This window comes from Poecile atricapillus, chromosome 30, assembly GCF_030490865.1.
Source record: "Poecile atricapillus isolate bPoeAtr1 chromosome 30, bPoeAtr1.hap1, whole genome shotgun sequence".
NCBI classification, from domain to species: Eukaryota; Metazoa; Chordata; class Aves; order Passeriformes; family Paridae; genus Poecile; species Poecile atricapillus.
In genome coordinates this window covers 1,249,694-1,270,826 of record NC_081278.1, presented here as the reverse complement: position 1 = coordinate 1,270,826, position 21,133 = coordinate 1,249,694, and the positions used below count along the sequence as shown (strand labels likewise).

General features: G+C 58.8%; 1 protein-coding gene and 1 long non-coding RNA gene across 2 annotated transcripts; both read right to left on the bottom strand.

Annotated features, from left to right (window-relative positions):
* Nucleotides 1–217: 217 nt before the first annotated feature.
* On the bottom strand, nt 218–10,432 carry LOC131589916 (aspartate dehydrogenase domain-containing protein-like). Its single transcript, XM_058859752.1, has 6 exons — nt 10,281–10,432; nt 7,614–7,698; nt 5,381–5,530; nt 2,861–3,093; nt 482–633; nt 218–356 (listed from the first exon to the last, which is right to left on the bottom strand). Exons 1-6 carry the CDS (start codon nt 10,430–10,432, stop codon nt 319–321), a joined length of 810 nt encoding a protein of 269 aa, XP_058715735.1. The 3' UTR covers nt 218–318.
* Nucleotides 10,433–11,737: 1,305 nt separating this feature from the next.
* Nucleotides 11,738–12,923, bottom strand: LOC131589917 (uncharacterized). Its single transcript, XR_009279882.1, has 3 exons — nt 12,455–12,923; nt 12,025–12,296; nt 11,738–11,822 (listed from the first exon to the last, which is right to left on the bottom strand). It is a non-coding gene; the product is annotated as an uncharacterized LOC131589917 (long non-coding RNA).
* Between the last annotated feature and the right edge of the window lie 8,210 nt (nt 12,924–21,133).

Below are 21,133 nucleotides of genomic sequence, written 5' to 3'. Positions count from 1 at the left end.
GCAACTACAACTCCCGTCATGCTTCGCGCAGCGCTGACCAATCAGAGCGCGCCGACCTCCTTCCTATGGCGCCTCCTAGCCAATCAGCGCCTCGACCTTCTTCCCATAATGCTCTGCTCCCTGCCTCCGCCAATCAGCGGAGAGAACCCTTCCTCCCGCCGTGCCCCGCGCGAGGTTTCCACCAATCACATCGCGTCCCTCTCCCCGCCGCCATGACAAGAAGGGCGCCACCACCACCGGGGCCAGGCAGGCTTTTATTGTCCCCAAAATGTCCCCAAAATGTCGCCGAGGTGGGGGAGGGGTTCCCGGTGCTCCGGCTCAGCAGAACTTGACGCAGCCGCCGTGTCCGGTGCAGTCTGCGGGGAGGGGAGAGCGTGAGGGAGGGGAGGACGGTGAGGGGAGGCTGAGGAGACGCTGAGGGGACACTGAGGGGACACTGAGGGGACACTGAGGGGACACTGAGGGGACACAGGTGACAAACCCTGCAGGCTGATCCAGAAGCTTTGCAGCGTGGCCCTGCCCGTGACATCGCCGTGGCCCGCGGGGTTGCGGCGGCTGCTGGTGACGGTGAGGGGGCGGCCACCATCGGTCACCGCTGTCACCTCCACCTCCAGCAGGTGCCAGTCCGGGACACTGAGGGGACATCGGGGACATTGGGGACACTGAGGGGACATTGGGGACATTGGGAACACTGAGGGCGCGGCCACCATCGGTCACCGCTGTCACCTCCACCTCCAGCAGGTGCCAGTCCGGGACACTGAGGGGACAATGGGGACATTGGGGACACTGAGGGGACATTGGGGACACTGAGGGGACATTGGGGACATTGGGGACACTGAGGGGACATTGGGGACATTGGGGACACTGAGGGCTCGGCCACCATCGGTCACCGCTGTCACCTCCACCTCCAGCAGGTGCCAGTCCGGGACACTGAGGGGACATTGGGGACACTGAGGGGACATTGGGGACACTGAGGGGACATTGGGGACATTGGGGACACTGAGGGGACATTGGGGACACTGAGGGGACAATGGGGACATTGGGGACACTGAGGGCTCGGCCACCATCGGTCACCGCTGTCACCTCCACCTCCAGCAGGTGCCAGTCCGGGACACTGAGGGGACATTGGGGACATTGGGGACACTGAGGGGACACTGAGGGGACACTGAGGGGACATTGGGGACATTGGGGACACTGAGGGGACACTGAGGGGACACTGAGGGCGCGGCCACCATCGGTCACCGCTGTCACCTCCACCTCCAGCAGGTGCCAGTCCGGGACACTGAGGGGACATTGGGGACATTGGGGACACTGAGGGGACATTGGGGACATTGGGGACACTGAGGGGACACTGAGGGGACATTGGGGACACTGAGGGGACAATGGGGACATTGGGGACATTTGGGACACTGAGGGGACATTGGGGACACTGAGGGGACCCTGAGGGGACATTGGGGACACTGAGGGGACAATGGGGACACTGAAGGGACAATGGGGGGTGACAGTGTGGGGACAATGGGAGTGGCACAGGGAGGTGACAGGTGACACAGAGGTGACACAGAGGTGACACACAGGTACCCCCCCAGGTGTGACACAGGTGACACAGGTAGCACACGAAGTGCCACAGGTGTCACACCCCCCAGACACCCCCCAGGTGACACAAGTGACCCCCAGGTGACAAAAATGACCCCCAGGTGCCCCCCGTGTTTCCCCAGGTGACACAAGCGTTCTGCCAGGTGACAAAAGTGACCCCCATGTCCCCCCAGATACCCCCCTGTCCCTCCAGGTGACAAAAGTGACCCCCAGGTGACACAGGTGTCCCCACCTGGGCTGGGCCAGCGGCGGGCGGTGACGCAGTCACCCAGGTACCCCCAGGTGACAAAAGTGACCCCCACATCCCCTCAGGTGCCCCCCAGGTGACAAAAGTGACCCCCAGGTACCCCCAGATGCCCCCCAGGTGACAAAAGTGACCCCCAGGTGACAAAAGTGACCCCCACGTCCCCTCAGGTGCCCCCCAGGTGATAAAAGTGACTCCCGTGTCCCCCCAGGTGTCCCCCAGGTGACACAGGTGTCCCCACCTGGGCTGGGCCAGCAGGCGGGCGGTGACATGGTCACCCAGGTACCCCCAGACACCCCCCAGGTGACACAGGTGACCCCCCAGGTGCCCCCAGGTGACACAAGTGACCCCCAGGTACCCCCAGATGCCCCCCAGGTGACAAAAGCGACCCCCAGGCGCCCCCAGGTGACACAAGTGACCCCCAGGTGACACAGGTATCTCCCCAGGTGACAAAAGTGACCCCCACATCCCCCCAGGTGACAGAAGTGCCCCCCAGGTGACCCCCATGTCCCCCCAGGTGACACAGGTGTCCCCACCTGGGCTGGGCCAGCAGGCGGGCAGTGACATGGTCACCCAGGTACCCCCAGGTGACAAAAGTGACCCCCAGGTACCCCCCAGGTGTCCCCCAGGTGACACAGGTGACCTCCAGGTGCCCCCCATGTCCCCCCAGGTGTCCCCCAGGTGACACAGGTGTCCCCACCTGGGCTGGGCCATCAGGTGGGCAGTGACACAGTCGAAGCCCAGGTACCCCCAGACACCCCCCAGGTGACACAGGTGACCCCCCAGGTGACACAAGTGACCCCCAGGTGACACAAGTGACCCCCAGGTGTCCCCCCAGGTGACACAGGTGTCCCCACCTGGGCTGGGCCAGCAGGTGGGCGGTGACGCGGTCGAAGCCCAGGTACCCCCAGACACCCCCCAGGGGACAAAAGTGACCCCCCAGGTGCCCCCAGGTGCCCCCCATGTCCCCCCAGGTGACACAAGTGACCCCCATGTCCCCCCAGGTGCCACAGGTGTCCCCACCTGGGCTGGGCCAGCAGGCGGGCGGTGACGCGGTCGAAGCCCAGCCCGGGCGCGGCCAGCGCGGCGGCCGCCATGGCGTTGGTGTTGTTGGGGGCCAGCGCGCACAGCGGCCGCAGCGGCCCCCGGTACAGCTCCGTCACCGTCCCCGCGGCCACCGCGGCCACCAACCGATCCCGCAGCTGGCCCTGCGGCCGCAGGCTGGCCGGGGACACCGTCAGGGACACCGTCAGCGACTGCGGGGACAGGGGGACATGGGGACAGTGAGGGACATGGGGACAGGGGGACAGTGAGGGACAGACATCAGCTGGACATGGGGACATGGGGCCACCAACTGATCCCGCAGCTGGCCCTGCGGCCGCAGGCTGGCCGGGGACACCGTCAGGGACACCGTCAGGGACTGTGGGGACATGGGGACAGTCAGGGACAGGGGGACATGGGGACAGTGAGGGACATGGGGACAGTGAGGGACAGATGGACATGGGGACAGTGAGGGACAGGGGGACAGTGAGGGACAGATGGACATGGGGACAGTGAGGGACAGGGGGACATGGGGACAGTGAGGGACATGGGGACAGTGAGGGACAGGGGGACAGTGAGGGACAGATGGACACTGAGGGGACAACTGGACATCAGCTGGACATGGGGACAGCGGTGACAAGGTCAGGATCTCTCCCCAGTGTCCCCACACAGTCCAGCCTGGTGATGTCCACAATGTCCCCAACGTCCCCAATGTCCCCAGTGATGTCACCTGCAGTGTCCCTGTCCGGTCCAGCCTGGTGATGTCCCCAATGTCCCCAGTGTCCCCAATGTCCCCAGTGTCCCCAGTGATGTCCCCAGTGTCACCTGCAGTGTCCCTGTCCGGTCCAGCCTGGCAATGTCCCCAATGTCCCCAATGTCCCCAGTGTCCCCAGTGTCCCCAATGTCCCCAGTGTCACCTGCACTGTCCCCAATGTCCCCAGTGATGTCACCTGCAGTGTCCCCGCGCGGTCCAGCCTGGCGATGTCCCCAATGTCCCCAATGTCCCCAGTGGTGTCACCTGCAGTGTCCCTGCGCGGTCCAGCCTGGCGATGTCCCCAATGTCCCCGATGTCCCCAGTGATGTCCCCAGTGATGTCACCTGCAGTGTCCCTGTCCGGTCCAGCGTGGCGATGTCCCCAATGTCCCCAGTGTCCCCAATGTCCCCAGTGTCCCCAATGTCCCCAGTGTCACCTGCAGTGTCCCCAATGTCCCCAGTGTCACCTGCAGTGTCCCCGCACGGTCCAGCCTGGCGATGTCCCCAGTGTCCCCAATGTCCCCAATGTCCCCAGTGATGTCCCCAGTGATGTCACCTGCAGTGTCCCCAATGTCACCTGCAGTGTCCCCACGCGGTCCAGCCTGGCGATGTCCCCAGTGTCCCCAATGTCCCCAATGTCCCCAGTGATGTCCCCAGTGATGTCACCTGCAGTGTCCCCGCGCGGTCCATCCTGGCGATGTCCTCAGTGTCCCCAGTGTCCCCAATGTCCCCAGTGATGTCCCCAGTGATGTCCCCAATGTTCCCAGTGTCCCCAATGTCCCCAGTGTCACCTGCAGCGTCCCCAGTGTCCCCAACGTCACCTGCAGTGTCCCCGCGCGGTCCAGCCTGGTGATGTCCCCAATGTCCCCAGTGTCCCCAATGTCCCCAGTGATGTCCCCAGTGATGTCACCTGCAGTGTCCCCGCGCGGTCCAGTCTGGCAATGTCCCCAATGTCCCCAATGTCCCCAGTGATGTCCCCAATGTCCCCAGTGATGTCCCCTGTGATGTCACCTGCAGTGTCCCCGCGTGGTCCATCCTGGCGATGTCCTCAGTGTCCCCAGTGTCCCCAATGTCCCCAGTGATGTCCCCAGTGGTGTCACCTGCAGTGTCCCCGCGCGGTCCAGCCTGGCGATGTCCCCAATGTCCCCAGTGTCCCCAATGTCCCCAATGTCCCCAGTGATGTCCCCAATGTCACCTGCAGTGTCCCTGTCCGGTCCAGCCTGGCGATGTCCCCAGTGTCCCCAATGTCCCCAGTGTCACCTGCAGTGTCCCCAATGTCACCTGCAGTGTCCCTGTCCGGTCCAGCCTGGCGATGTCCCCAGTGTCCCCAATGTCACCTGCAGTGTCCCCGCGCGGTCCAGCCTGGCGATGTCCCCAGTGTCCCCAATGTCCCCAATGTCACCTGCAGTGTCCCCGTGCAGTCCAGCCTGGCGATGTCCCCAATGTCCCCAATGTCACCTGCAGTGTCCCCAAAGTCCCCAATGTCACCTGCAGTGTCCCTGTCCGGTCCAGCCTGGCGATGTCCCCAGTGTCCCCAATGTCCCCAATGTCACCTGCAGTGTCCCCAATGTCACCTGCAGTGTCCCTGTCCGGTCCAGCCTGGCGATGTCCCCAGTGTCCCCAATGTCCCCAGTGTCACCTGCAGTGTCCCCAATGTCCCCAATGATGTCACCTGCAGTGTCCCCGCGCGGTCCAGCCTGGCAATGTCCCCAATGTCCCCAATGTCCCCAATGTCCCCAGTGGTGTCACCTGCAGTGTCCCCGTGCGGTCCAGCCTGGCGATGTCCTCGCAGCCCCACAGGGCCCCCCTGGGCACGTACAGGGTGTGGCCCCCCCGCGCCACCGCGGCCCGGAGCCGCCGCTCGGTGTCCGCGTCCGCCAGCGCCGACGGGGACCCCACCTGGGGACATCAGGGGACATGGGGACAGCATGGGGACATCATCAGGGACATGGGGACATCATGGGATATCATTGGGGACATCATGAGGACATGGGGACAGCACTGGGGATAGCACTGGGGACAGCACTGGGGACATCATGGGGACATGGGGACAGCAACGGGGACACGGGGACAGCACTGGGGACATGGGGACAGCACTGGGGACATCATCAGGGACATGGGGACATCGTGGGATATCATTGGGGACATCATGGGGACATGGGGACAGCACTGGGGACCGCTCGGTGTCCTCATCCGCCAGCGCCGACGGGGACCCCACCTGGGGACATCAGGGGACATCAGGGGACATGGGGACATTGTGGGACATCACTGGGGACAGCACTGGGGACCGCTCGGTGTCCGCGTCCGCCAGCGCCAACGGGGACCCCACCTGGGGACACGGGGACAGCATTGGGGACATGGGGACATCATGGGATATCACTGGGGACATCACTGGGGACATCATGGGACATCATGGGACATCATTGGGGACATGGGGACATCGTGGGATATCATTGGGGACATGGGGACATCATGGGATATCATTGGGGACATCATGGGGACATGGGGACAGCACTGGGGACATCATCTGGGACATGGGGACATCATCAGGGACATCATTGGGGACATGGGGACATCATGGGATATCACTGGGGACATCATGGGGACATGGGGACAGCACTGGGGACCGCTCGGTGTCCGTGTCCGCCAGCGCCGACAGGGACCCCACCTGGGGACATCAGGGGACATCAGGGGACATGGGGACAGCATGGGATATCACTGGGGACATGGGGACAGCACTGGGATATCATTGGGGACATGGGGACATCATGGGATATCATTGGGGACATGGGGACATCAGGGGACATCACTGGGGACATGGGGACATGATGGGGACATGATGGGGACATGATGGGGACATGATGGGGACATGGGGACAGCACTGGGGACATCATCTGGGACATGGGGACATTATCAGGGACATGGGGACAGCACTGGGGACATGGGGACAGCATCGGGGACATCATCAGGGACATGGGGACATCATGGGGACATGGGGACATCACGGGACAGCACTGGGGACATGGGGACATGGGGACATGATGGGGACATCATGGGGACATGGGGACAGCATCGGGGACATCATCAGGGACATGGGGACATCAGGGGACATCACCGGGGACACGAGGACCACTGGAGACCCCAGCTGGGACACGGGGACATGACAGGACAAAAGGGGACATCATGGGGACATCACTGGGGACACGGGGGGAGGGGTTGGGGACATTGGGTGGGATTGGGGACATCAGGGGACACTGGGTGGGATTGGGGACATTGGGGACATTGAGGGCGTTGGGGACATTGGGGATGCTGTACGGGTGACCCCGGCCCCCCCTGGTGTCCCTGCAGTGTCCCCACGGTGTCCCCGAGGTGTCCCCACAGTGTCCCCCCGGACCCCCCCAGTGTCCCCCCAGCCCCCCCCCGGTGTCCCCCCGGTGTCCCCGAGGTGTCCCCGAGGTGTCCCCACAGTGTCCCCCCGGACCCCCCCAGTGTCCCCCCGGTGTCCCCAAGGTGTCCCCACAGTGTCCCCGAGGTGTCCCCCTGGTGTCCCCACGGTGTCCCCGAGGTGTCCCCCCTGGTGTCCCCCCAGACCCCCCCTGGTGCCCCCCCCATGTCCCCCTGGTGTCCCCGCGGTGTCCCCGAGGTGTCCCCCCAGGTGTCCCCGAGGTGTCCCCCCGATGTCCCCGCGGTGTCTCCCCGGCCCCCCCCAGGTGTCCCCAGGTGTCCCCCCGGTGTCCCCCCGATGTCACCACGGTGTCCCCAAGGTGTCCCCCCGGTGTCCCCACAGTGTCCCCGCGGTGTCCCCCCGATGTCACCACGGTGTCCCCCCGGTGTCCCCGAGGTGTCCCCCCTGGCCCCCCGCGGTGTCCCCAGGTGTCCCTGTGGTGTCCCCAGGTGTCCCCAGGTGTCCCCAGGTGTCCCCAGGTGTCCCCAGGTGTCCCCCGGTGTCCCTGCGGTGTCCCCAGGTGTCCCCAGGTGTCACCATCAGGTCCGCGTGCCGCAGGATGTCCTCGCCGTGCTCCTGGACCACGCAGGGATGGGCCACCTCCACCACCAGGTGCACCCCGCTGGGGACACGGGGACAGCGTTGGGGACATGGGGACAGCGTTGGGGACATTGGGGACACAGGGATGGACATGGGGACAGTGTTGGGGACATTGGGGACAGGAGGATGGATATGGGGACATGTTGACAGCATTGGGGACATGGGGACATGGGGACAGCGTTGGGGACACGGGGACAGTGTTGGGGACATGGGGACATTGAGGACATGGGGATGGACATGGGGACATTGGGGACGGGACAGGACTGGGGACATGGGGACATGGGGACATGGGGACATGGGGATGCAGGGACAACGTCGGGGACATTGAGGACACGGGGACATTGGGGACAGCGTTGGGGACACTGGGGACACGGGGATGGATATGGGGACATGGGGACAGTGTTGGGGACATTGGGGACATGGGGACATGGGAACATGGGGACATTGGGGACACTGGAGACATTGGGGACACGGGGATGGACATGGGGACATGGGGACAGCATTAGGGACATGGAGACAGCGTTGGGGACATTGGGGACACAGGGACAACATCAGGGACATTGGGGACATTGGGGACGTGGGGACAGGGGGATGGATATGGGGACACGGGGACAGTGTTGGGGACATTGGGGACAGCGTTGGGGACATTGGGGACAGTATTGGGAACATGGAAAAAAGGGGACACAGGGACAACATCGGGGACATTGGGGACATTGGGGACAGCGTTGGGGACATTGGGAACATTGGGGACATTGGGAACAGCGTTGGGGACATTGGGGACATGGGGATGGACATGGGGACAGTGTTGGGGACACGGGGACAGGATTGGGGACATGGGGACATTGGGGACACTGGGATGGACATGGGGACACGGGGATGGACATGGGGACAGCATTGGGGACATGGGGACAGCATTGGGGACATGGGGACAGCGTTGGGGACACGGGGATGGATATGGGGACATGGGGACAGTGTTGGGGACATTGGGGACATGGGGACACGGGGATGAACATGGGGACATGGGGACAGGACATGGGGACGTTGGGGACAGTGTTGGGGACACTGGGTCACAGGGATGGATATGGGGACATGGGGACGGGACAGGACTGGGGACATGTGGGCATGGGGACACAGGGACAACGTCGGGGACATTGGGGACACGGGGACATTGGGGACAGCGTTGGGGACATTGGGGACACGAGGATGGATATGGGGACAGCGTTGGGGACACTGGGGACAGCGTTGGGGACACTGGGGACATTGGGGACATGGGGACAGCGTTGGGAACATGGGGATGGATATGGGGACAACGTTGGGGACATTGGGGACAACGTTGGGGACAGTATTGGGAACATGGGGACATGGGGATACAGGGACAACATCGGGGACATTGGGGACATTGGGGACACTGGGGACAGCGTTGGGGACACGGGGACAGCGTTGGGGACATTGGGGACACGGGGATGGACATGGGGACATGGGGACACAGGGATGGACATGGGGACATGGGGATGGATATGGGGACACAGGGACAACGTTGGGGACATGGGGACATTGGGGACATTGGGGACACGGGGACATTGGGGACAGCGTTGGGGACAATGGGGACATTGGGGACATGGAGACACAGGGACAACGTTGGGGACATGGGGACATTTGGGACATTGGGGACATTGGAGACATTGGGGACAGTGTTGGGGACAACGGGGACATTGGGGACAGTGTTGGGGACATTGGGGACACAGGGTTGGACATGGGGACAGCGTTGGGGACACGGGGACAGGACTGGGGACATGGGGACATTGGGGACATGGGGACATTGGGGACAACACTGGGGGATTTGGGGACATTTGGGGACATCTGGGGTGAGTTTGGGCCATTTTGGGTTTAATTTGGGACATCTTGGGGTGAATTTGGGTCATTTTAGGCTGAATTTGGGCCGTTTTAGGGTGAATTTGGCCACTTTGTGATGAATTTGGGCAGTTTTGGGGTAAATACAGGACATTTGTGTTGAATTTGGGCCGTTTTGTGGTGAATTTGAGAGGGTTTTGGGGTGATTTGGGGGATTTTGGGGTGAATTTGGGCCATTTTGTGGTGGATTTGAGAGGGTTTTGGGGTGAATTTGGGGATTTTGTGGTGAATTTGGGGATTTTGGGGTGAATTTGGGGATTTTGGGGTGAATTTGGGGATTTTGGGGTGAATTTGGGGATTTTGGGGTGAATTCGGGCAGTTTTGTGGTGGATTTGAGAGGGTTTTGTGGTGAATTTGGGGATTTTGTGGTGAATTTGGGGATTTGGGGTGAATTTGGGGATTTTGGGGTGAATTCGGGCAGTTTTGTGGTGAATTTGGGCAGTTTTGTGGTGAATTTGGGGATTTTGTGGTGAATTTGAGAGGGTTTTGGGGTGATTTTGGGGATTTTGGGGTGAATTTGGCCATTTTGTGGTGAATTTGGGGATTTTGGGGTGAATTTGGGCAGTTTTGTGGTGAATTTGAGAGGGTTTTGGGGTGATTTTGGGGATTTTGTAGTGAATTTGTGGATTTTGTGGTGGATTTGTGGATTTTGGGGTGAATTTGGGTGTTTTTGGGTGGTTTTGGGTGTCTCACGTGTCGGGCAGCTGCCGCAGGTCCGTCAGGCGCAGCTCCGGGGGCAGCGGCTCCAGGGCCCCCCCGCGCCGGGCCCAGACAAAAACCAGGGAGAGACCCAGGGAGGGGCCCTGGGACAGGAGCTGGGACACCAAAAACTGCCCTGGGGACATTGGGGACACCTGTGTCACCTTCTGTGTCACCTCCCTCTGTCACCTGTCACCTCCTGTGTCACCTCCTGTGTCACCTCCTGTGTCACCTCCTGTCACCCTGTGTCACCTCCTGTCACCTCCTGTGTCACCTCCTGTGTCACCTCCTGTCACCTCCTGTCACCTCCTGTGTCACCTCCTGTGTCACCTCCTGTGTCACCTCCTGTCACCTCCTGTGTCACCTCCTGTGTCACCCCCTGTGTCACCTCCTGTCACCTCCTGTGTCACCTCCTGTGTCACCTCCTGTGTCACCTCCTGTCACCTCCTGTGTCACCTCCTTTGTCACCTCCTGTGTCACCTCCTGTCACCTCCTGTGTCACCTCCTGTGTCACCTCCTGTGTCACCTCCTGTGTCACCTCCTGTCACCTCCTGTGTCACCTCCTGTCACCTCCTGTGTCACCTCCTGTCACCTCCTGTCACCTCCTGTGTCACCTCCTGTGTCACCTCCTGTCACCTCCTGTCACCTCCTGTGTCACCTCCTGTGTCACCTCCTGTGTCACCTCCTGTCACCTCCTGTGTCACCTCCTGTGTCACCTCCTGTCACCTCCTGTCACCTCCTGTGTCACCTCCTGTCACCTCCTGTGTCACCTCCTGTGTCACCTCCTGTGTCACCTCCTGTCACCTCCTGTCACCTCCTGTGTCACCTCCTGTCACCTCCTGTGTCACCTCCTGTCACCTCCTGTGTCACCTCCTGTGTCACCTCCTGTCACCTCCTGTCACCTCCTGTGTCACCTCCTGTGTCACCTCCTGTGTCACCTCCTGTCACCTCCTGTCACCTCCTGTGTCACCCCCTGTGTCACCTCCTGTGTCACCTCCTGTCACCTCCTGTGTCACCTCCTGTCACCTCCTGTGTCACCTCCTGTGTCACCTCCTGTCACCTCCTGTGTCACCTCCTGTGTCACCTCCTGTGTCACCTCCTGTGTCACCTCCTGTCACCTCCTGTCACCTCCTGTGTCACCTCCTGTGTCACCTCCTGTCACCTCCTGTGTCACCTCCTGTGTCACCTCCTGTGTCACCTCCTGTGTCACCTCCTGTCACCTCCTGTCACCTCCTGTCACCTCCTGTGTCACCTCCTGTGTCACCTCCTGTGTCACCTCCTGTCACCTCCTGTGTCACCTCCTGTGTCACCTCCTGTGTCACCTCCTGTCACCTCCTGTGTCACCTCCTGTGTCACCTCCTGTGTCACCTCCTGTCACCTCCTGTGTCACCTCCTGTCACCTCCTGTGTCACCTCCTGTGTCACCTCCTGTCACCTCCTGTCACCTCCAGTGTCACCTCCTGTGTCACCTCCTGTGTCACCTCCTGTCACCTCCTGTGTCACCTCCTGTCACCTCCTGTGTCACCTCCTGTGTCACCTCCTGTCACCTCCTGTGTCACCTCCTGTGTCACCTCCTGTGTCACCCCCTGTGTCACCTCCTGTCACCTCCTGTCACCTCCTGTGTCACCTCCTGTGTCACCTCCTGTCACCTCCTGTCACCTCCTGTCACCTCCTGTGTCACCTCCTGTGTCACCCCCTGTGTCACCTCCTGTCACCTCCTGTGTCACCTCCTGTGTCACCTCCTGTGTCACCTCCTGTCACCTCCTGTGTCACCTCCTGTGTCACCTCCTGTGTCACCTCCTGTCACCTCCTGTCACCTCCTGTCACCTCCTGTGTCACCTCCTGTGTCACCTCCTGTGTCACCTCCTGTCACCTCCTGTGTCACCTCCTGTGTCACCTCCTGTGTCACCTCCTGTCACCTCCTGTGTCACCTCCTGTGTCACCTCCTGTGTCACCTCCTGTCACCTCCTGTGTCACCTCCTGTCACCTCCTGTGTCACCTCCTGTGTCACCTCCTGTCACCTCCTGTCACCTCCAGTGTCACCTCCTGTGTCACCTCCTGTGTCACCTCCTGTCACCTCCTGTGTCACCTCCTGTCACCTCCAGTGTCACCTCCTGTGTCACCTCCTGTGTCACCTCCTGTCACCTCCTGTGTCACCTCCTGTGTCACCTCCTGTGTCACCTCCTGTGTCACCTCCTGTCACCTCCTGTCACCTCCTGTGTCACCTCCTGTCACCTCCTGTGTCACCTCCTGTGTCACCTCCTGTGTCACCTCCTGTGTCACCTCCTGTGTCACCTCCTGTCACCTCCTGTGTCACCTCCTGTGTCACCTCCTGTGTCACCTCCTGTGTCACCTCCTGTCACCTCCTGTCACCTCCTGTGTCACCTCCTGTCACCTCCTGTCACCTCCTGTGTCACCTCCTGTGTCACCTCCTGTGTCACCTCCTGTGTCACCTCCTGTCACCTCCTGTCACCTCCTGTGTCACCTCCTGTGTCACCTCCTGTGTCACCTCCTGTGTCACCTCCTGTCACCTCCTGTCACCTCCTGTCACCTCCTGTGTCACCTCCTGTGTCACCTCCTGTGTCACCTCCTGTCACCTCCTGTCACCTCCTGTGTCACCTCCTGTCACCTCCTGTCACCTCCTGTGTCACCTCCTCTGTCACCTCCTGTGTCACCTCCTGTCACCTCCTGTCACCTCCTGTGTCACCTCCTGTGTCACCTCCTGTCACCTCCTGTGTCACCTCCTGTCACCTCCTGTCACCTCCTGTGTCACCTCCTGTGTCACCTCCTGTCACCTCCTGTGTCACCTCCTGTGTCACCTCCTGTGTCACCTCCTGTGTCACCTCCTGTGTCACCTCCTGTCACCTCCTGTGTCACCTCCTGTGTCACCTCCTGTGTCACCTCCTGTGTCACCTCCTGTGTCACCTCCTGTCACCTCCTGTGTCACCTCCTGTCACCTCCTGTGTCACCTCCTGTGTCACCTCCTGTGTCACCTCCTGTCACCTCCTGTCACCTCCTGTCACCTCCTGTGTCACCTCCTGTGTCACCTCCTGTGTCACCTCCTGTCACCTCCTGTCACCTCCTGTGTCACCTCCTGTCACCTCCTGTCACCTCCTGTGTCACCTCCTGTGTCACCTCCTGTGTCACCTCCTGTCACCTCCTGTCACCTCCTGTGTCACCTCCTGTGTCACCTCCTGTGTCACCTCCTGTGTCACCTCCTGTCACCTCCTGTGTCACCTCCTGTGTCACCTCCTGTGTCACCTCCTGTGTCACCTCCTGTGTCACCTCCTGTCACCTCCTGTGTCACCTCCTGTCACCTCCTGTGTCACCTCCTGTGTCACCTCCTGTCACCTCCTGTGTCACCTCCTGTGTCACCTCCTGTCACCTCCTGTGTCACCTCCTGTGTCACCTCCTGTGTCACCTCCTGTCACCTCCTGTGTCACCCCCTGTGTCACCTCCTGTGTCACCTCCTGTCACCTCCTGTGTCACCTCCTGTGTCACCTCCTGTCACCTCCTGTGTCACCTCCTGTGTCACCTCCTGTCACCTCCTGTGTCACCTCCTCTGTCACCTCCTGTGTCACCTCCTGTGTCACCTCCTGTCACCTCCTGTGTCACCTCCTGTGTCACCTCCTGTGTCACCTCCTGTCACCTCCTGTGTCACCTCCTGTGTCACCTCCTGTGTCACCTCCTGTCACCTCCTGTCACCTCCTGTGTCACCTCCTGTGTCACCTCCTGTGTCACCTCCTGTGTCACCTCCTGTCACCTCCTGTGTCACCTCCTGTGTCACCTCCTGTCACCTCCTGTCACCTCCTGTGTCACCTCCTGTGTCACCTCCTGTGTCACCTCCTGTGTCACCTCCTGTGTCACCTCCTGTGTCACCTCTTGTGTCACCTCCTGTCACCTCCTGTGTCACCTCCTGTGTCACCTCCTGTGTCACCTCCTGTCACCTCCTGTGTCACCTCCTGTGTCACCTCCTGTGTCACCTCCTGTGTCACCTCCTGTCACCTCCTGTGTCACCTCCTGTGTCACCTCCTGTGTCACCTCCTGTGTCACCTCCTGTGTCACCCCCTGTGTCACCTCTTGTGTCACCTCCTGTGTCACCTCCTGTCACCTCCTGTGTCACCTCCTGTGTCACCCCCTGTGTCACCTCCTGTCACCTCCTGTGTCACCTCCTGTCACCTCCTGTCACCTCCTGTGTCACCTCCTGTGTCACCTCCTGTCACCTCCTGTCACCTCCTGTGTCACCTCCTGTCACCTCCTGTCACCTCCTGTCACCTCCTGTGTCACCTCCTGTCACCTCCTGTGTCACCTCCTGTCACCTCCTGTGTCACCTCCTGTGTCACCTCCTGTGTCACCTCCTGTGTCACCTCTTGTGTCACCTCCTGTCACCTCCTGTGTCACCTCCTGTCACCTCCTTTGTCACCTCCTGTGTCACCTCCTGTGTCACCTCCTGTGTCACCTCCTGTCACCTCCTGTGTCACCTCCTGTGTCACCTCCTGTGTCACCTCCTGTCACCTCCTGTCACCTCCTGTGTCACCTCCTGTGTCACCTCCTGTCACCTCCTGTGTCACCTCCTGTGTCACCTCCTGTGTCACCTCCTGTCACCTCCTGTCACCTCCTGTGTCACCTCCTGTGTCACCTCCTGTGTCACCTCCTGTGTCACCTCCTGTCACCTCCTGTGTCACCTCCTGTGTCACCTCCTGTCACCTCCTGTGTCACCTCCTGTGTCACCTCCTGTCACCTCCTGTCACCTCCTGTGTCACCTCCTGTCACCTCCTGTGTCACCTCCTGTGTCACCTCCTGTCACCTCCTGTGTCACCTCCTGTGTCACCTCCTGTCACCTCCTGTGTCACCTCCTGTCACCTCCTGTCACCTCCTGTGTCACCTCCTGTGTCACCTCCTGTGTCACCTCCTGTGTCACCTCCTGTGTCACCTCCTGTCACCTCCTGTGTCACCTCCTGTGTCACCTCCTGTCACCTCCTGTGTCACCTCCTGTCACCTCCTGTCACCTCCTGTGTCACCTCCTGTGTCACCTCCTGTCACCTCCTGTGTCACCTCCTGTCACCTCCTGTGTCACCTCCTGTGTCACCTCCTGTCACCTCCTGTGTCACCTCCTGTGTCACCTCCTGTGTCACCTCCTGTGTCACCTCCTGTCACCTCCTGTCACCTCCTGTGTCACCTCCTGTGTCACCTCCTGTGTCACCTCCTGTCACCTCCTGTCACCTCCTGTGTCACCTCCTGTCACCTCCTGTCACCTCCTGTGTCACCTCCTGTGTCACCTCCTGTGTCACCTCCTGTCACCTCCTGTCACCTCCTGTGTCACCTCCTGTGTCACCTCCTGTCACCTCCTGTCACCTCCTGTGTCACCTCCTGTCACCTCCTGTCACCTCCTGTGTCACCTCCTGTCACCTCCTGTGTCACCTCCTGTCACCTCCTGTCACCTCCTGTGTCACCTCCTGTGTCACCTCCTGTCACCTCCTGTGTCACCTCCTGTCACCTCCTGTGTCACCTCCTGTGTCACCTCCTGTGTCACCTCCTGTGTCACCTCCTGTCACCTCCTGTCACCTCCTGTGTCACCTCCTGTCACCTCCTGTCACCTCCTGTGTCACCTCCTGTGTCACCTCCTGTCACCTCCTGTCACCTCCTGTCACCTCCTGTGTCACCTCCTGTGTCACCTCCTGTGTCACCTCCTGTGTCACCTCCTGTGTCACCTCCTGTCACCTCCTGTGTCACCTCCTGTGTCACCTCCTGTGTCACCTCCTGTCACCTCCTGTGTCACCTCCTGTCACCTCCTGTCACCTCCTGTGTCACCTCCTGTGTCACCTCCTGTCACCTCCTGTGTCACCTCCTGTGTCACCTCCTGTGTCCCCTCCTGTGTCACCTCCTGTGTCACCTCCTGTGTCACCTCCTGTCACCTCCTGTCACCTCCTGTGTCACCTCCTGTGTCACCTCCTGTGTCACCTCCTGTCACCTCCTGTGTCACCTCCTGTGTCACCTCCTGTGTCACCTCCTGTGTCACCTCCTGTGTCACCTCCTGTCACCTCCTGTGTCACCTCCTGTGTCACCTCCTGTGTCACCTCCTGTGTCACCTCCTGTGTCACCTCCTGTGTCACCTCCTGTCACCTCCTGTGTCACCTCCTGTCACCTCCTGTGTCACCTCCTGTGTCACCTCCTGTGTCACCTCCTGTCACCTCCTGTGTCACCTCCTGTCACCTCCTGTGTCACCTCCTGTCACCTCCTGTGTCACCCCGGGGACAGCCCCAGTCCCTCCCAGTATGGACCAGTTCCCCCCAGTTCTCTCTGAAGCCACCCCAAACCTCCCCAAAATCACCCAAAATCACCCCCAGTTCAATCCCAGTTCAATCCCAGTCCATCCCAGTTCAATCCCAGTTCAATCCCAGTTCAATCCCAGTTCAATCCCAGTTCAATCCCAGTTCAATCCCAGTTCAATCCCAGTTCAATCCCAGTCCATCCCAGTTTCCCCAGTTCAATCCCAGTTCAATCCCAGTCCATCCCAGTCCATCCCAGTTTCCCGTACCCAGTTTTCCGTATCCCAGGATCCCGACCCGCCGGGGCTGCGGCTGCTCCGCCATGGCCTGGGGGCAGCAATTAGCGCTAATTAACACTAATTAGCGCTCATTAACCCTCAAACCCCACTAATTAACTTCAAATCCCCCTAATTAACCCCCAAACCGCCCTAATTAACACCAGTTAGTGCTCATTAACCCCCAAACCGCCCTAATTAACACCAATTAGTGCTCATTAACCCACAAACCGCCCTAATTAACCCCCAAACCGCGCTAATTAACACCAATTAGTGCTCATTAATTCCCAAACCGCCCTAATTAACCCCCAAACCGCACCAATTAACACCAATTAGCGCTCATTAACCCCCAAATCCCACTAATTAACACCAATTAGTGCTCATTAACCCCAAAACCGCCCTAATTAACACCAATTAGTGCTCATTAACCCCCAAACCGCCCTAATTAACCCCCAAACCGCACCAATTAACACCAATTAGTGATCATTAACCCCCAAACTGCACTAATTAACACCAATTAGTGCTCATTAACCCCCAAACCCCACTAATTAACACCAATTAGCGCTCATTAACCCCCAAACCGCCCTAATTAACCCCCAAGTCCCACTAATTAACACCAATTAGTGCCCATTAACCCCCAAACCGCCCTAATTAACACCAATTAGCGCTCATTAACCCCCAAACCCCACTAATTAACACCAATTAGTGCTCATTAACCCCCAAACCGCCCTAATTAACACCAATTAGTGCCCATTAACCCCCAAACCGCACCAATTAACACCAATTAGTGCCCATTAACCCCCAAACCGCACCAATTAACACCAATTAGCACTCATTAACCCCCAAACTGCACCAATTAACACCAATTAGCGCTCATTAACCCCCAAACCGCACCAATTAACACCAATTAGTGCTCATTAACCCCCAAACCGCACCAATTAACACCAATTAGTGCTCATTAACCCCCAAACCGCCCTAATTAACCCCCAAACCGCACTAATTAACACCAATTAGTGCCCATTAACCCCCAAACCGCACCAATTAACACCAATTAGTGCTCATTAACCCCCAAACCGCACCAATTAACACCAATTAGTGCTCATTAACCCCCAAACTGCACTAATTAACACCAATTAGTGCCCATTAACCCCCAAACCGCACCAATTAACACCAATTAGCGCTCATTAACCCCCAAACCACCCTAATTAACCCCCAAACCGCACTAATTAACACCAATTAGTGCTCATTAACCCCAAAACCGCCCTAATTAAGCCCCAAACCGCACTAATTAACACCAATTAGTGCTCATTAACCCCAAAACCGCCCTAATTAACCCCCAAACCGCACTAATTAACCCCCAAACCGCACTAATTAACACCAATTAGCGCTCATTAACCCCCAAACCGCCCTAATTAACACCAATTAGCGCTCATTAACCCCCAAACCGCCCTAATTAACACCAATTAGCGCTCATTAACCCCCAAACCGCCCTAATTAACACCAATTAGCGCTCATTAACCCCGAAACCGCACTAATTAACACCAATTAGTGCTCATTAACCCCCAAACCGCACTAATTAACCCCCAAATCCCACTAATTAACACCAATTAGCGCTCATTAACCTCCAAACCGCACTAATTAACACCAATTAGCGCTCATTAAGCCCCAAACCGCACTAATTAACACCAATTAGCGCTCATTAACCCCCAAACCGCACTAATTAACCCCCAAACCGCACTAATTAACCCCAAACCGCATTAACCCCAAAACCTCACTAATTAAGCCCCAAACCGCACTAATTAACACCAATTAGCGCTCATTAACCCCCAAACCGCTTTAATTAACCCCCAAACCGCCCTAATTAACCCCAAAACCGCCCTAATTAACCCCCAAACCGCACTAATTAACCCTCAAACCGCATTAATTAGCCCCAAACCGCACTAATTAACTTCAAATCCCCCTAATTAACCCTCAAACCGCCCTAATTAACCCCCAAACTGCACTAATTAACACAAATTAGCGCTCATTAACCCTCAAACCGCCCTAATTAACCACCAAACCGCACTAATTAACCCCCAAACCGCACTAATTAACCCCAAAACGCCCTAATTAACCCCGAAACCGCACTAATTAACCCCAAACTTCACTAATTAACCCCCAATCCGCCCCTAATTAACCCCCAAATTACCTCCCCCTCCCTAATCACCCCTTAATTAACGCCCCCCACCCCCCTAATTAACCCCGCACCACTTCATTACCGCCCAAATTAACCCCGAACTCACTAATTAGCGCCCAAATTAACCCCGAACTCACTAATTACCGCCCAAATTAACCCCAGACTCACTAATTACCGCCCAAATTAACCCCAAACTCACGAATTACCGCCCTAATTAACCCCGAACTCACTAATTACCGCCCTAATTAACCCCAGACTCACTAATTAGCGCCCAAATTAACCCCGAACTCACTAATTAGCGCCCAAATTAACCCCAGACTCACTAATTACCCCCCAAATTAACCCCAAACTCACTAATTAGCGCCCAAATTAACCCCGAACTCACTAATTAGCGCCCAAATTAACCCCGAACTCACTAATTACCGCCCAAATTAACCCCAAACTCACTAATTACCGCCCAAATTAACCCCGAACTCACTAATTACCGCTTTAATTAACCCCAGACTCACTAATTAGCGGCCGTTCCCCTCCCCCACCGGCCCCGCGCGCCCTTTGCCCCCCCCGCCCCTCCCCCACCCCCAACATCCGGGAACTTCCGGGGGGGGGAGGGGCGGGGGGGGAGGAACCAAGTCAAGGTTTTAGGGGGGGGGTCCCCAGATTTTGGAATGGTCCAATTTATTTTGGGGGGGGGTCGCACTCCTGGGACCCCAAATTTTGGGGAGGGGTCCCCAAATTTTTTAGGAAGATTCCATTTTTTGGGGGGGGGGTCTTAATCCTGGGACCCCAAATTTTGGGATGGTCCAATTTTTTTTGGGGGGGGGTCGCACTCCTGGGACCATTTTTTGGGGAGGGGTCCCCAAATTTTGGAATGGTCCCATTTTTTTTGGGGGGGGGTTTGGCTCCTTTGGGTCCCTTTTTTGGGGAGGGGTCCCCAAATTTTTTAGGGGGGTTCCATTTTTTTAGGGGGGGGTCGCACCTTTGAGACCCCAAATTTTGGGAAGGTTCCATTTTTTGGGGGGGGGTCGCAGCCCAGGGACCCCAAATTTTGGGGGAGGGGTCCCCAAATTTTTTTGGGAGATTCCATTTTTTTGGGGGGGGTCGTAATCCTGGGACCCCAAATTTCGGGGGGGGTCCCCAAATTTTGGAATGGTCCAATTTATTTTGGGGGGGGGTCGCACTCCTGGGACCCTTTTTTTGGGGGAGGGGCCCCCAAATTTTGGGATGGTCCAATTTTTTTTCGAGGGGGGGGTCGCACCTTTGAGACCCCAAATTTTGGGAGGTCCCATTTTTTGGGGGAGGTTTTTCTCCTTTGGGATCCTTTTTTGGGGAGGGGTCCCCAAATTTTGGAACGGTCCAATTTTTTTTCAAGGGGGGGATCGCACCTTTGGGATCCTTTTTTGGGGAGGGGTCCCCAAATTTTTTAGGGAGGTTCCATTTTTTGGGGGGGGGGGTCGCACCCCTGGGACCCTTTCTTGGAACGGTCCAATCGTTTTAGGGGGGGGTCGTACCTTTGGGACCCCAAATTTTGGGATGGTCCAATTTTTTTGGGGGGGGGTTCGTTCCTCTGTGACCTTTTTTTGGGGAGGGGTCCCCAAATCTTGGAATAGTCCAATTTTTTGGGGGGGTCGCACCTTTGAGACCCCAAATTTTGGGGAGGGGGTGTCTCATTTTTGGGGGGGGGTCTCACCCCTGGGAGCGTTTTTTGGGGAGGGGTCCCCAATTTTGGGGGGGGTGGGGTCGCACCCCCCGCTCCCATTTTTGGGGTCCCCTCCCCCCCCCGGATCCCATTTTTTTCGGGGGGGGGGGGGTGAGTTCCCGCTCTCGGCGCTGTTCCCGTTACCATGGGAACCGCTGTTCCTGCTCCTCCCCGCCCTGTTGCCATGGGAACCGCTGTTCCCGGTGTGTGCACCCCTCCCCGCCCCACTCCCGTTACCATGGGAACCGCTGTTCTCTCCCCGCGCCCCTCCCGTTACCATGGGAACCGCTGTTCCTGCTCCTCCCCGCCCTGTTACCATGGGAACCGCTGTTCCCGCTGTGTTTACCCCTCCCTGCGCCACTCCCGTTACCATGGGAACCGCTGTTCCTGCTCCTCCCCGCGCCCCTCCCGTTACCATGGCAACCGCTGTTC